A 15819-nucleotide genomic window follows, 5' to 3' on the forward strand; every position below is an offset into this window, starting at 1 on the left:
AACAATTCCCATGTTTATGCCTGCTCTGACTCTTCTAATCAAGAAAACAGGAAAGCCTATTACCGAGGGCCAAATGTCGTCATTTGTAAATGTGACATGTAAAAAAGTCAAAGAACATTGTAAAAAGTGAATTTTATGTCAGGACATTTAGGAGGCAAAGTTAACAGCAGGTTAGTTATCCAACGTGGTTTCTGTGGCTGTATATACCATGCGCACCTAAACCAGTGTTTCATGTGGCGAGCTAGCCAGGAGTGCATGAATGAATAAACAGGACCATAACAAATAAATTAAAGGGCTTAAAAATGGTCACATGGGTTACATTGACGTTGTAGCCACAACTGCTAGGTGCTAGCATCATATCTTATAAAACAGTATATGACACTCATCATGATAAAAACCAAACCACATTTTTCATGGAGCAGTTTGGTATCAAGGATCTGCTGCTTGGTATTGTGGGATCCTTAAAGAACCAGGTAGTTTCTGATACCAACATCTTCAAGTGTTGGTAAATCTTTAATTTGTTTTCTACTCTTTATATCCAACATATTTGTTAATTTGCTTTGTGTATCTTTGCATTGGAATGGGGTGCTGTGGTGGGGCAGGGGTAAAGCACAACCCTCATATGCAGGCCTTGGTCCTTGACGTTCAAGTCCCGGCCTGGTGACCTTTGCCACATGCCCTGTCTCATTACCCACTTTCTTGACTGACCACTTTCAAGTAAAGACCACTTTGGCCAATATAACCTTTAATCAAACAAAACAAACAAGGAAAAAAAACTGATTTCAAGCTCTACAATACGGTGTCTCGCCAACAGTTACCTTCAATAGCTTATAACTTCCTGCCTTCCCTCTGAAATTGCACCATGTTCATGTGTCATCAAAATCAATAAACTCTGCCCTCATATGGCAGCAAATGGGACCAATGCTTTTTGCATAATCCCCCTCATGCTGTTGCCATGGAAACGAGTTGGGGTCTGAAATTGGTGAAGCTACCCTCCCTTACCATCAAGACACCACGTCCCCCCAGGGACCAAACCCCACAACTTGAGAATCACTGGTCAACAGGTGAAGCTGGTCTGTAAGTGAAGCGAGTTCAGAAGGCTCGTCATGCTGGTCCTACCTGGTTCACCTCTGCAGACATGGAGGACGTAGTGTTGGGGTGCTGGCGGGTGGGGAAAGAGGCCGGCGGTGGCTGCAGGAGGGGGGCCGTGTGGCCGAAGGTGTTGAGCGGTCTCTGCTGGGACAGCAGCTGCTGGTAGGCCACAGGGTTGAGGGAGTGGGGGAAGCTGAAGGTCGGGCTGCAGGAAGACATGGAGCAGAAGATTCAGAATGAAGGCCTGGAAACTTCACACAGAACCCAACACTCCAGAACACAAGTTAAGCCTCTGAAAGACCTTCAGAAACTCTAGTGCCCTGCTAACCAACACAACTCCAACACCTAAGAGAAAGAAGCCGTGAACCGTCACAGACTGCTAACATGCCTAGCGCTGTGCAGAGCTGGCTAACATCCGCACCTGAGTCCCCCCACGGACAGGTGTCCATAGGAGCTGCTGGCTGCTGAGCTGGAGCGCGAGTTGTTGATGTAGGCTACTAAGGAGTTGGGCGACGTGCGGATCATGGTCTGCAGGTCAATGCTGGCGTCCGACAGCGGGGAGATGGACAGCGCCCTCTTCCTATTCAGCCGGGGCGTCAACCTTGGGCTGGAGAAACGGGACACTGGAGACAGAGACAACTTCAAGATCAGGAATTACCTGGAGGTTTCCCTCATCAGGGTTCTCATGACAGAATTCCTGACTTTTCCAAACACAAATTTCAAGGCTTCTTCCCTCATTTTAAGTAAACTTTACGATGAATTTGTTGTATAAATATCTACGAATGAACTGATGAACAGAATATTGATCTGTTTTCCTTTGCCAGGTCAACCTATCCAGGTGAAGGAAATGATTAAATTTCAGATGTTTTCAGTCTTGATAAAACCTTGAATAAAGAACCAGACCAGAACCTTGGACCAGAACCAGCAGAGAGCTGGAGGTTTGGCCTGGTTCTACTCCTGTCTATCTCTATCTCACCCTGCTCAGCATGCGCAGCCTCTAGTGAATAATGAACGCTTCTCAGTTGTTACTGCGATAGCATCTCAAGTTAAATGGAGGCAATTCCATCTAATTGATTTGAGAATAGCATTAGAACAAAGGTGGAGTTCAGGGCCATCCAGAAAAACTCCAGGCTCCACCTCTTTGTTCAGTTTGCTCAACAAGCAGCCATCCATTCTTTTTATTCATGATTGAAACATTTAGCTGCAGGTTTCCTGAGAGAGGCCCAGATTGGAGCCAGCAGGTGCCTCAGGAAGCCAGGCCAGGCTGCTTTGTGTTTAACCAGGACATGATCAGAGGTGTGAGAGGCAGGAAGCTGTTTATGGGCCCATCGCAGCTCACCCTCCTGGCTTCAGCTGCAGCACTGGCAGCATGGTGCCGATGCTGCAGCCTTAGCTGGAGGAGTTCACAGCGCCTCAGATCAATGGATTCAGGCAGCGGCAGCCGTAAAGCTGCAGCGCTCGGAGGTGGCGAGTCGTAAACTGTGGACATGTGGCCTTGATTAAAGGGCCCCCAGGGCGTCTGGTGGCCCCGAGACAAGGAGGGAGAGAAACACCGCTGGAAACAAGGAGGCCTTCTCAGGAACATTTGACTCAACGAGTCGCCTCTCTGCGCCATGCAGACAGCCGGGACCCTTTCTGCGTTAAGGCCAGCAGCTTTACATGTTTGCATTAATACATGAAGCAGGAAACGGGCCCCATGAGGTTTGGCCTCATGGCGTGGTGCCCAGTGCCGCGTTACACCTCCATCTTCACCATCCTCACATCGCCGAGATCCAGCAGCGAAACATCCAGCAGTCATTCCTCCGTAAGCTGAGTTTAATCTGGCCTAAGTCTCCCCAGATTCCCCCCCAACCCTCGGAGAGGGAGGCATTTGTAGGTGGAGGGTATAATTGAGAGGGTGAGTATGTTCCGGCTCTGAGTGAGAAAACAGATGTTGCGCAGGCTGAGGCAGCGCAGCGGCATACATGTCTGGAAGTGTGAGTGCGTGCACGGCGGCGTGTTGCTATGTGGGCCGAGTTGAGGCTGGTTGTAATTGTGGGATCTGGATTTATATAGAGAGACATAATTACACAGCGATGCAGAAAGAGAGGGAAATATTTAGAAAGCACCGCAGAGGGGAGTTATGTGTTCAGGATTATTTCAAGCATGTACTGCAGATTCAGAAGGAACGTTAATTTGAGGTTTGTGCTTTGGTGTCGTCATGGCGGCTCACAGAGCGGCTGTGGCAACAGTTAGTCTAAGACTCCAGCTTTGAGCTCTGCACCAGTTTCTTCTGGTAATTACCAGCCTGCAGGGGGCAGCATTGGGAGCAGCGGTGCACCAACTCCACATGTGGACAGAGTCTGGACCGGGACGCAACACATTTCACCTCGCAGGCCAAGTGGCATTAGCTACAAACTAGCTACCAGACTCAGCTGAGGTTCTGGCTCCATCAGGATGCCTGTGTCACAGATGGACACTAGGTAGTGCTGGAGCTCCTCCCTTCTTCCTCTGGACAAAAAAAAGTGCCCTTCAAAAATTGTTGTTCTGTTTTTCGGTACACAAATTGTCTGTTTATTAAACATTTAATTTACATCCATAAATAAGGGCCGAGTGACATTACAGTTCGTACGCAACAAAAAATCTCTTAGTGAAGTCGTGTTCAGTGAAAGTTGGCTAGATTAAGTTGCATTTCCTATGTCTATGTGTAGAAATGATCAAAGTGTTTTATTATGTAATAATCTCAGAAATATCTTGTTGTCTGGGCCGCAGTTGGTGGAACTGTTGCCTTGCAGCAAGAAGGTGCGAGGTTGAAATCCCAGTTTCTCCCTGGTCATGTGTGGGCGCACCTCGGTTCTCCAGTTTCCTCCCACAGTTTGAAAACATGACAGGTTGATTGATGTCTGGATTCTTGTCTGTCTTTGTGTTACCTTGCAACTGACTGGCGACCTGGCCAGGTGACCCCGCCTCTTGCCCCCTGGAGATGGGCTCCACCCCCAATGACCCTGAGAGGGTTAGATAGGTAATGGACAGATGCTGCTGTCAGTTCTCAGTGCCTTGAAGTTAAGCTCCTTAATCTGAACTCTGGCTTCATGCAGAAGTAGATATGATTATTCTTCTGGTCATTTTCTGCATTGTTGCTCTGCCGTACTTGGGCTGTTGTTGCCAACTTGGTTTAGAGAAGGCTTATTATTGATGAGAAACAGGTTTGTGTGGATGGATGTTTTGTGAAATCAGTCCTTTATCAGAACCCCGGCTGGTAAAACATCTCAAGAAGAAGGATCGTCTCCTCAGCAGTGCTGCCACCACCGCTACACCCACCAGTAGCTCCAGCAGCTGACTTGGTGCCAGCGCTGCTGCCTCAGGACTGTCCATGGTGTTCCTCCCTGCCGGCCTCTTCAGCCTCAGTTTCAATCCCAACTCTGGGAGTTTTATAAATCGTCGGCGCCCAGTGCCAGCATGTTTATTCTCACACTTCCAGCAAGGCGCTCATCAACTAACATTTAGCTAAGTGTTTGTGTTTGCAGTCTGAGGGGACGGCTCGTCCCCCGCTGAGCCTCCGGCACCACATCAGAACCCGGGTCATTCCCGCTCTGCCTCGCCTGCAGCTGCACACAAACCTCTTTCTCTGCAGGATGGTAGACATTTTCTTTGGCAGTTGCTTTTGTCGTGGCAGTTTCTACTCTCACCACCCTGCCTCTACCCCCTCAGGGGCCCTCCCCCCAATCCCTGACATAGCGACCCACTTGTCCCCTGAATGCCTCCCAATGTGAACTTTCTGCTCTCACTCAACACTGCTAGCACTAATCATATTTGAAAAATACTCTAGCTTCAAATCACCCTCTTTAAAGGACCATAACCTGCAGTGCTGTGAAAAGTATTAGCAACCCCCAGCGTTCCTCTGTTGATGCCAGTGTTGAATGCTAATCACACAGATAACCTGAGTGAAAACAAACGACAATTTATGATTGCATTCACTGAAGTCATAAATCTAATCAAGCTGGAACTGTGTGGAAAAGTAATCACACCCTAATAGCTGACTCTCCTGTCTTTGGCAAAAACAGTTGCCATCAAGTGTGATAGCTGCTCATCTTTAGGACCATCTCAGTCAGACTGAAGTCGAGATTTTGAGTCAGATTTCAAAGCTTTGTAATTTTGATCAATGACTGAAAAAATTTGCGTGGGTGGCAGATTCTCATGGCACAAGGTTGCACATATTGATATTATTTGCCCAGATGTTCATGAAACTTTCATTTTATATATGAACGTGTGTCTGATGCTCAAGTTGCCATTCGGGATGAAAAGGAGCCAAGAGTCCAGAGAGGACGTCCACCTTGGACAGTCCACCACTGATGGAGACAGCATGGATGGTTTTGGGCTGTGGAACAAAGCTGGAGTACCTGGAGAAAACCTCTGCGCCAATCCTGGGTGGTAGGTGTCTGGTCCAAGGCGTACTCCAGAGAAACCTGCTGGAGTTTCTCTGGGTCAGTTGAGCTCCAGTTGGGTCACAGATTGAGAAAACTTTCCCCCAACAGTCCTGATGGCCTTTTCTCCAGGGCAGAAGAGAAGTTGTACCATGAGTTCACTGAGGGCTTTCAGGCCTTGTGGTGGGTCTGCTGAATATTAATGCGTCAATTGATTTTTTAATATGATATTTATCTGTGGCTCCATCCAAAGTAAACAGAAAGGATTGGATGTAGGTTCTATTTGCCACCTTCACCACTGCTGAGGCCCAGTTCTCACTCTAAATAAGCTCTTTGATTAAATCTGAGGCGGCCCGCAACCACCATTAGCTGCTGCCTCGGTCAATATGGCCTCTGTGAGTGGAAGAGCCCCCAGACTGGCAGAGCGGTCCGCTCCTGACCACATCACTCACAAAGACCTGGGGCCAGAGGCTGCCAGCGTTGATGCTGCCGACCGGTGGCTCATCAGGGTGACTGAGGTTGTGGCTACGCCAGCTAACTGCGTCCCAAACAAGCATGGCCAGCAGAGGTTGCTGAGGTGGTTGGGCACTTTCAGCTCCTTTTGTTTACCTCTGTGATGGGCCCCATTTCTAAGATTCATGGTCCAGTAATCCAATATCCCATTTTATTACTCGGTGTCCTGTCAAGATGGCTGCAGAGATTATGAACCTGCAGTGGCTGGTTGTTGGGTAACTGGCTGGATGGAATCAAAGACTCCTGGAGGAGCAGGCGATTGGATGATGGAGCACCAGGAAGACTCACTGTACTGGACTGAGAGAGCTTTTTGGATGCTGTTTGCTGCTGAAATCCAACTCCAGCTCTGCCGAAGGAGTTCAGATTCTAACCTGCATGAAAGAACAGGCTGGTCTCTGTAGGCTGCTGTGTAAATACTTCTCCCTTTTACAGGGTTCTTACACATTCTTCTTGTCAGGATTCCAGACTCGCATTACAAGAGTTCCTGGTCCCTTTAAACCCAACATAGGACTGTACTACTTAGTGGCATCATAGCTTTAAAGATGGATGAACGGACATGTTGGACCTCCACTTGTCTACAGGAGGCGGGCATATTCATTGATTCAACAATGTGCTAGATTTTGACCCACTTTGGTTCCAACAGAAGGAAGAGGAGGAGTTTAGGGAGGAAACTCTGTGATGTCAAGAGGACATTAAAACCCCACAACTAGGACCAAAATATTCTCATTCTATGGTGCTTGAGAGGACAAGGCGCATGACCTGAAACCTTCCTCTGCTGGCGGTGGAAGACCGCTCCATTGGATGCATGATTCAGTTGACTGTATTGTATTGATCGGCCAAAGAAATTAACCTTGATCCTCATTTTACTCAGAATTCTGCAGAAGGAACTTTATGGTTTCAGGTTCTTTAAGATTGCTGTCGACATGCTGATGCTGACTGCTTGCCACCCCATTTCTTCAAATGGAGAAGAAATAGAGAGCTGAGAGAAACAGTTTCACCAGCCTGATCCAGAGCTGAGAACGCCATGTAACGAGTCTGATTGGTGCACAGCAGACCGTAGCTGTTGGCCACTGAAGCTAACCTCTGGTTCCCGACAGTGAGCTGAAAGCTCGCTTTGTCAATACGAACTCCATTCACAGTGGCTGGTGTCTAATAAGGCAGGGCTTTCTGACTCTACCATTTGGCTGTTTCTTGATATTTGAGTGGTGCCCTGTCTTCGACATTTTGATATCAATTACTAATTTATTAAGATTGCTGTAAGGAATTATTTATAATTATTCAAAGCTAAATGCCTACTAGCACAACAGATGGACAGGCAGAATGATGAACATGATGAAGAGTAATCCCAGACTCAAGAGTTCTTCTTCTCCAGGTTTTCAGAATCTTTGTCCTCAAACAGTACAAAAGCACAATTTCAATGCTTTACAAGTTCCTGGCGTCCATTGTGGCCACGCCATGCAATGATCACGCCCCCACTATGACCACGCCCAGATGGTCATGCCCCTACAATGACTGAGCCCCCCGATGGTGGGAAGCGTTCCAGCAAATGCCTCTAGAGGAAGGAGAAAGGGACGTCATGATGGCCGATCATTGTTTGGTCTTTAGTTGGATGCTTGCTGCTTCTCCTCACCGTCCACAGGGCCGATGTAATCCGGCAGATGAACCGCTGTGGCCGCTGTGCCGTTCTGGATCAGCAGGTCGCCGTAGGGGCTTCTCTGGCTGGCGCTGGCCATCAGGTGGTAGTACTCCGAGGGGTTGGCCCCGGGTTGTGGAGGGGGGAAGCTGAACAGGGCCCGGTCCTTCAGATGCTCGTGGGTCACTGGAGGAACAGAAAGGAGGAGAATCAGAGTGATTGAGGGGCAAGGGGGTTCCTCTAGGACAGACCATGCTTTATAGGATGAAATGAGGTCATTCCCAGAGTGCAGGTGCACTTCTTTTACCGGAGCAACAGCAATATTGACATAAAATGTGTTCAAACCTGTATGCAGTAAAGCTGCATTTAAGACGTCAGAACCAATTAGAACCAGAGCTGCAGCTGACGGTGCAGGGGTATCTGGACTGGATACCACAACCTTCTACTGCACCCAGTCTGCGTCCATCAGAATCAGTTCAGTGGAGAACCTGGATGATGTTTTTGCTGGTATACAGATTTCCTGGAACCTTCATCACTGATTGAAACTAAATCAATGTCTACTCATTCTTGAGTCTATTATTATTATAAACTGTGGAAAAGACGTCATTTAAACATTATTATTATTATCTTTATGACCACAGATGTCATTATTGTCCTTATGTGGATTTGTTTCTTCTTTAATAATAACACCAGCACACCAATAAAACAGAACGTTAACTACCAACAAAAAGAAAACCCACAAAGGCAGCGATTGGACAACTCCTGTGGTGATTTGTTGCTCCCTGGTATCTTGTCTTCTCCAAACTGGTTTTATCTTTTCAATCTCAAACAAACCCTGATGGAGCTGTGAAGATAATTTGATGACAGGTATGTTTCAGTAGCTGCAGCTGGAAATGGACTGTATGCCGGATGATAATCAGGACTGGAACCTCCGTCTATACAGACTCAGTGAGATGCAGCCAAGCAGGAGGAGCTGCTCCTCAAACATCTGGATGTCTGCTCAGCTCTAATCTGCTCTTCATCACTAAAGTCTTCACTTCTTAGCATCTCACCAACCGCAGGAAACCGTCTTTGCTAGATGTGTGACACCAGTTTCCATGGAGATAACTGAAGTTAATTGTTCATCTAAATAAACAAAACCTTGTTCAGCTGGAGAGCGCGCAGAGGAAATGTTTCAGTTTGACTGTATGAGGCGAGACAAGGGCAAATATTTAGGTTCTTATGGAAAGACTTCATGTTGTAGCTCCACAATAAACTGGACTCGACTCTCTCTCTCTGTCTCACAAGGCTCAACCGTAGGTTCCTGGTAGGTAGGCCACCAGGTCAGCACCTGACCTCTAAGGTCATCAGAGACCTGTCAACCCAAAGATTGTGACCCAGAACTAAACAATTCAGACTTCTCGTTAATTCTGCAGTGATTTAAAGTTGTACCTTCAGCTGGGCTCAGTCCTCGTGCCGCTGAGATCATGGACAGGGTTGGACTGCCATGGACTGAGCGGAGGTACTGGTCCATGTGAGGGCTGACGTACGGATGGGGCAGGCTGAACGGGGACTCGCCGGTCCCAGCCGTGGCATGTGGTGAGAGTCGAATCAGAGAAATGTCTGTGATGACTGGACTTCCTGTCAGTCCTGGGGGACTGTAAAGAGGAGGTAGGAGTTAAACACCTGAAGAATCACAAATTGGTGTGTTTAAAAACTAGACTTGCTATCTTTTATTTAACTAAAATGTTTGAGTGTCAGTTTGCCTCCAGTCCCTAACCCCCACAGATAATACACAATAATCCCTTTGTGTTCACCTTCTTCTATTAAAGCCTGCAGCTACAAACAAGCCAGGACTGATGGCTTTCAATTGAGAGGCTACGAGAGATGTAGAAAGTACACTGTATTGGTTTGGGTGGCCAAAGCTGCTGGGTCCCTCCCACCAGACTGCAGGACCAGACAGAACCTGGGGCAACTAGCTTCCAGAACCCGGAGCAGCTAGCTTCCAGAACCCGGAGCAGCTAGCTTCCAGAACCCGGAGCAGCTAGCTTCCAGAACCCGGAGCAGCTAGCTTTCAGAACCCGGAGCAGCTAGCTTCCAGAACCCGGAGCAGCTAGCTTCCAGAACCCGGAGCAGCTAGCTTCCAGAACCCGGAGCAGCTAGCTTCCAGAACCCGGAGCAGCTAGCGTCCAGAACCCGGAGCAGCTAGCTTTCAGTCTGCTGCAGGATGGTCTGAATCTGTCTGCCTATCAGATCAGGCTGAGCAGTAAAGTTGTTGTCTCTGGAAGATAATTGGTGGATGTTTGAGAGAACAAAGACTAGTTAGTGTTGTAATTCCTGACAGCCTCCAGGGCTGAGCTGGAGATGAAGACGTCTGCTGCAGGAGATGCCTTTGACAGCTCTCATGGTGACTTAGTCTCATCTTGATCATGTTCTCAGTCTGAGGTCCAAACACCTGAGCAGTGGTGGGAAGTACTTCGTTACTGTACTTAAGTACAATTTTTGTGTATCTGTACTTTACTTAAGTAGATTTAATAATGGATACTTTCTACTTTTACTCCACTACATTTTACAGTAAGTATCTGTACTTTCTACTTCACTACATTTCTACTAAACTGTCCCGTTACTCGTTACATCCAAGTCGCGTTGCTCTTTTTGTCCGTTAAAATGTGAAGTTCAAGGTCTTAAGGTGGCGCCGTAAAATCCAAGCAATAACGTGACTTAGTGTCTGTTGTCACCCATCGCCTCCACCTTTACTCGCAGGCGGAGCTCCAGACATGCGCAGTGGTTTCCTCTGAGCGGGAGAAGATGTCTAACTAATCGATAATAGCTGCATAAATCATAAGATATGGCGACATGTAAAACCAGCAGCGCTTCGTTTTCACAGACGGTGGGACTGAGTCCAACTTTTAGCGTCACTTGGAAGGAAAGCTTAAAGAAAGGTAAGATCTGTGGACGTGATGCTAGCAAAGCTAGCTGTACTGAGACATGTTGCATCTGCGATGAAAAACGTTGTCACTCATGCGCTGAATTATTGTGTGGAGGTGTTGACTGAGGTGTTCATATATGGGACAACGCTGTGACCAAAGTGCAATATAGTGATATGACATTCAGGAACGATCCGATTCTTCTGGACGGATCTTTACTGATTAAATTTATTTCAGCTTTAAGTATTTAATATCTAGGTGTTTTATGGGAATGTGGAGTTTTCAGATCAATTTGAGAAGCAATTTTGAAGGTAAAACTTAATGTTTTTGTGTCACGTAGCGCAGGGTGCTGGTCTTGGTCTTGACTTGGTCTCGGGTTCGGTGGTCTTGACTACAACTCTGCTAAGTGGCTCCTTGGTTCCATGTCCTCCTCCACCCACCTTCTTTCCATCCCCTTTCTGTTGGATTTCTTTCAAAATAAAAGCCACTAGTGGCAAAAAAAAGTGAAGTTCATGCTATGTTAGGACAGGAGACAAGATGTTTCCATCCCTGAAATTATGATGCATAGAATCACATATCTAAGTCTAAACTATATTACAGAGATTAAACACAATAAAAACATGCTTTATCTGTGGCATTGTTCAATAAAATGGCACATTTCTAATGTATTAAAATTAAATACGATCGGTTCACTTAATGATATTATATTAGCGATTCAGCAAGTACTTTTACTTTTAATACTTAAGTATTTTTAAAAGCCAGTACTTTTTTACTTTAACTTAAGTACAAATGTTAATGTGGTAGTTTTACTTTTACCTAAGTACATTTTTTGAGTACTTTCTCCACCACTGCACCTGAGCAACCATTAGAGGAGGGACATCTTGACATGACAAGCAATTCCTTCATACTGCAAACTCCTGATTCCTCTTTCCAAATTGTGTTGGCAGTAATATTGAAATTTCAAGATAAAAAGATTATTTCTTTCTTTTTAAAAGGCCTACAGGTTGTTGAGGCTTCTCCTGACCGGTGATGATGCTGCTCATCTTCTGAAGCCCTTTCTGTTTCAGTCTTTGTGCGACCTCCAGGACGTGTGACCGAGCTGCTGTATCAGGAAGTGGAGGAGCAACACAGAGAGGTCATGACCCTGGCCTCTCCTAGGCTGTCAGACTAATGGATCAGAGTCCAACCTACAGCTCATTATGAGCAACATTAATGTTCAAATAATGTGAAAATATTCCACGTTTCTTTTCTCTTTAGCAGTTTGTTTTCTGAGCCGGAGCCTCTGCCTCCTTGGCCCAGATGTTGGTTTTGTTCAGCTCTGCTGTTTTTCACCCCATGTCTGTCACTGAGACTCAAAGTCGACAGTAAAATACAGGAAACATAGAAGTGACTCAGAACAAACAAAGAAGCTAAACCTTCTGCAGTTAACAAGCCTCTGAATGTTGCTGTGCTGTAAGTCAGGCTGGCTGCAGGTGAACGATGGGCCAGGGAGCTGGCATGGCTGGCCCAAACTCTCGCTCCATTTCCAGTAAGCGCCTGCAGACTGCTGGTCTTGTCCCAGTGCCAACTTTCTGCCGTATTCCACTGCAAACAGCCATAAAGACCCCTCTGTTTGGGGCGGCAGGGAGACGTGAGAAGAAACAGACGGTCCATACACAAAAACACGCTTCGCTCGCCATCCATGGAGGTTGGCACTGCCGTCTCAGATTAGCGCAGGGGTGATCTGCTGGGATAACTGGCACTGGGATGGCTTCTCTGCTTCTTCTACAAGGTGTCTGAAAGTCATCGCTCACCATGGCTCCCAGTGAACCACAGGAAAACACGGATGCATCCCATTATAAGGTACCAGGTTACGTCTGTTGATGTAAATGATGAGGAAAAGTCTAAATATTCATCACAAATTTAACTAAATATTAATAATTGATGTCATCCTAACTGATCTAAAACTTTTGTTCTGATTTAATGTCAAACTACGAAGAATAAATGAAGCAAACTGTAAGTAACTATCTGGTTTAAGCTGCAGTTTTCCTCTAAGGGAACAAAAAGGAAATAAAGTAGCTATTATTGTTTTCTATGTTAAGGCTTAAATGTTTTAAGATCTAAAAATAAGTTAATTAAACCATGACAAACAAGATGAGGTGGATTCATCAAGATTTTAACCAAGAGATGCCTGGGGATAATAAAAAAAGTTGGAGTTAAATCATCAGTTGGAGAACCTGGAGAAAAGAGCAGCTGCATCAGCAATGAACTGCCTTCTTGGTGCTTTTGATTGATCATCATCTGCTCTGATTTCCTCTGCAAAAGGTTCAATAAACCTCAGACTTCACTTGTTCTTGGTGACTTTGACGGAACCTTGACAATGAACCCTGCAGCAGAGCAGCCAGGAGCTCCTGAAGCCTCAGAGGGACAAGATATTTCCTGACACGAGCAGTCGGACGAGAGTTAGCACCGAAGGCCGGCTGGTCCAGCCTCTGCCAGACGAGATGGAGGCTGGAGTGTTTCCTGAGGGTCCAAGGATGGAGGGTCCCCCTGACCGAACAGAGCTGGTGGAGTGAGATGCTCTCAAACAGCTGCTGTTTGGCTCTCTGCACGATCACTAGCTCCATTGTTTGGTGGTTCTAACTGCCAGGAGGAAAGTTGCTGGGACAAGGTGCAGCTTGTGGAGCAACAGCAGGAGTAAGAGTATACCACAGCTCTGGCTTCTGCTGGAAGCAGAGTCCAGGCCCGGCTCCATCCGGAACCAGAACTAGCCGTGGATGGAGCTCCTGGTTCCGAGTAACGATGGAGAGAAACTGACTCGTTGGAAGGTTCTACTATGAGCTGAGATGATCCATAACCAGACCTTTAGACCCAAACCACTGTCTCCCTGCAGCTTCTGCAATGCTCCATTCAAGTACATCTGGATTCTTTACATTTCTATCAACTGTCAACAGAGTTATTGAAAAACAACAACACTGAACCTTTTCAGGTAGTTTTATTGATTTTGTGATCTAATTAAACCTTCGGTCAGTCTATACAGCCTTCCAGCTGCTCTCTGTGCAGGTGAGCAGTCGGTGAGCTCAGGTGTTCCTGCCAGGTGTTCACGCCGTCCCGTCCACCTCTGAACGTCCTCAGGATCTTTCTCTCCACAGCAGTTTCTGACCCCAGTCCAGCATGATGGACATGAATCCTCCACTGGGACTGTTTCCAGACTCGGAGCATCAGGACCATTTTGTTCCCACTAGAGGGGGCAGCAGACGAGGTGGGATTACCCTCGGGGTAATTAGCCTTTCTCCTGCCCCGCCACTGTCACTAAGCATTTGGTTTTGTCTTGATTACGTAAAAACGGTGTTGAGACCATGCGATAAAGCAAGAAACTCTCTGGCTGCTGATCGGTGACATGCCACTCCCTGATTGATGTTTCCAAGGTTCTGTGTTTTCAGCGGCACATTCCTGGCTCTGTCAGGGGAGCCGTGACGATGAGTAGGACCTTGGAGACGAAGAACATGTCCCTCCCACTGTCCACTGTATGCTTCCCTTCCTTCTCCTCACCAAACCAAAACAATGAAGGGATACTTCATCTGTAAACTGGATGTAGTCAACACATTCCCCACCGAGGGGCTGCAAGGATCCACCGGGCCACAGCTTCTGAACACAACCACGTGTTTGTACAGAGCGGTGCAGACCACAGCTCCACCACACACAAACCTTCAGCATATTTTAACGTCTCAAAGCCTCTTTCTATCCAACCACTTCCCAAAACACCCAGGTCTGGGATCGGGAACAGTTGGAGGATCCGTGTTCCATATTCTGTTGTGTTGTCACTGAGTTTCTGGGATCGGCAGGCTGGATCCTGGGTGCTAATTACCTGCTCAAACACGCCGACTCTCCTAGGCTTCTGGTTTTTGCAGAACATGCCTGACCACCAGCAGGAGAAAAGTGGACAGTCTGCTGAAGAGGAAAGGTTGCAGTGACAGCCAGAACTCCAGATCATAGCACTGCTACACGTCAGTGAACTCCTGACCCTAGGCCAGACGAAGTCTCTGTGAACCATTAGAGAATTCGTCTCATCGTTTTGAAGCTGAGATCCTGATGAATTTAGCAGGAGTGCTTCATCAGAGTCTTCCAGCATTAATCACAGCACCTCCTGTGCTGCTGGTGATGAACAGCTGCAGTGTTTGGAATGTATTACCTGATTTGCAGCTGAATTTAAACGTGTTGATGGAGCTACTATTGATCTGGGTTCCTCTCTTCCCTCCAGCCTCCTAATCAGCTGAAGGCCTGAGAACTCCAAACAGATCCCACGGTTTGAAGTCGGATCAGTGGGAAGCGCTCAGTGAGACTCCCTGCCTTTGCTGCACACTGTTAGTCAGCTGTGTGAAAGAAGACTCCTTCACATGAGGCTACTCTGAAATAAATCCCAATATACAGAGAAACTAAAGGAGCGAAGAGAAACTGCACCTAATTTAATGTACAGTTGGATTTTTCCAGATTTCTTCCAGAATGCTCAGATTGAGAGATGATGGTTCTGACCCGGTAAAACATTCAGAACCTTCTGGATCGAAACAGCTTCTCCATCTAATCACAGATCTTTCTTTCTCCCATTGCTTAAGACTTGCTGTTTTCTGACCAGAGTCCAGAGAGCAGACACACCCACCCTCCAGTAGATTTGGTTCTGATTGGTTCTGTTTAACGGACCAGATCTCCTACATCAGTTCTGGGGGTCCACCAACAGAACTTCTTTACCGTGACCTTTAGGAGTCACACAGGGATCGTTTGAGTCTATGATGAACAGGAAAAGGCCGGAGTCACCATAGCAACCAGTGAATCAGCACTTCCTGTACCCAAGAAGAGAGGAAACCCAGCCGGGTCCGGCTCCCTACCTGTGCATGGCGTGGAGCGGGTGTGGCTCGTAATGGTACCGGCCCTCATGGTGCCTCGTGTCGATGGGGATGGGGCTGTGGAACGGGAAAAGGTGGTGAGCACCTGTAAAGATAAAAACACACGTCAGGGTGCTGAGAGGAAATACTTGAGCTACGATCCAATTTCTTATTAATGTGGGCCCAGCAGAACCTTTTGCTGTTCCCGTAACTCTGCACTTAATTCCAGCTTTTATTCTGTCGCCCTGAGAAACAGCGACCCATTAATGACTCCCTCATCCAGCGAGACCAAAGCAGCTTCGACACTGCCAAGTTTTTATGGCTCAAACAAAGTCTGCAGAGATGCAGCGCTTCCTGCCATAAACCGTCTGAAGGCCGCGGGCCAGGCCCGTCAGAACAACGCAGCAGATCCT

General features: G+C 47.1%; 1 protein-coding gene across 2 annotated transcripts in view; it reads right to left on the reverse strand.

Moving 5' to 3' along the window:
* The window catches only part of LOC106908601 (transcription activator GLI2.L-like), a 72592-nt gene that overhangs the window by 16924 nt on the left and 39849 nt on the right, over window positions 1-15819 (reverse strand). For both annotated transcript variants that reach the window (XR_015762328.1, XM_088003674.1), the window contains exons 3-7: window positions 15410-15512; window positions 9073-9278; window positions 7639-7827; window positions 1514-1715; window positions 1120-1297 (exon numbers count right to left, since the gene is read on the reverse strand). Coding sequence is in view for 1 of the 2 variants with exons in the window: in XM_088003674.1 (XP_087859800.1) it covers window positions 1120-1297; window positions 1514-1715; window positions 7639-7827; window positions 9073-9278; window positions 15410-15512 (878 nt within the window). In the remaining variant the exon portion in view is untranslated. The remainder of the gene's footprint in view (window positions 1-1119; window positions 1298-1513; window positions 1716-7638; window positions 7828-9072; window positions 9279-15409; window positions 15513-15819) is intronic.

Source organism: Poecilia mexicana, unplaced genomic scaffold (assembly GCF_051168715.1).
Source record: "Poecilia mexicana isolate PSO_F unplaced genomic scaffold, ASM5116871v1 scaffold_2, whole genome shotgun sequence".
Lineage (NCBI taxonomy): Eukaryota > Metazoa > Chordata > Actinopteri > Cyprinodontiformes > Poeciliidae > Poecilia > Poecilia mexicana.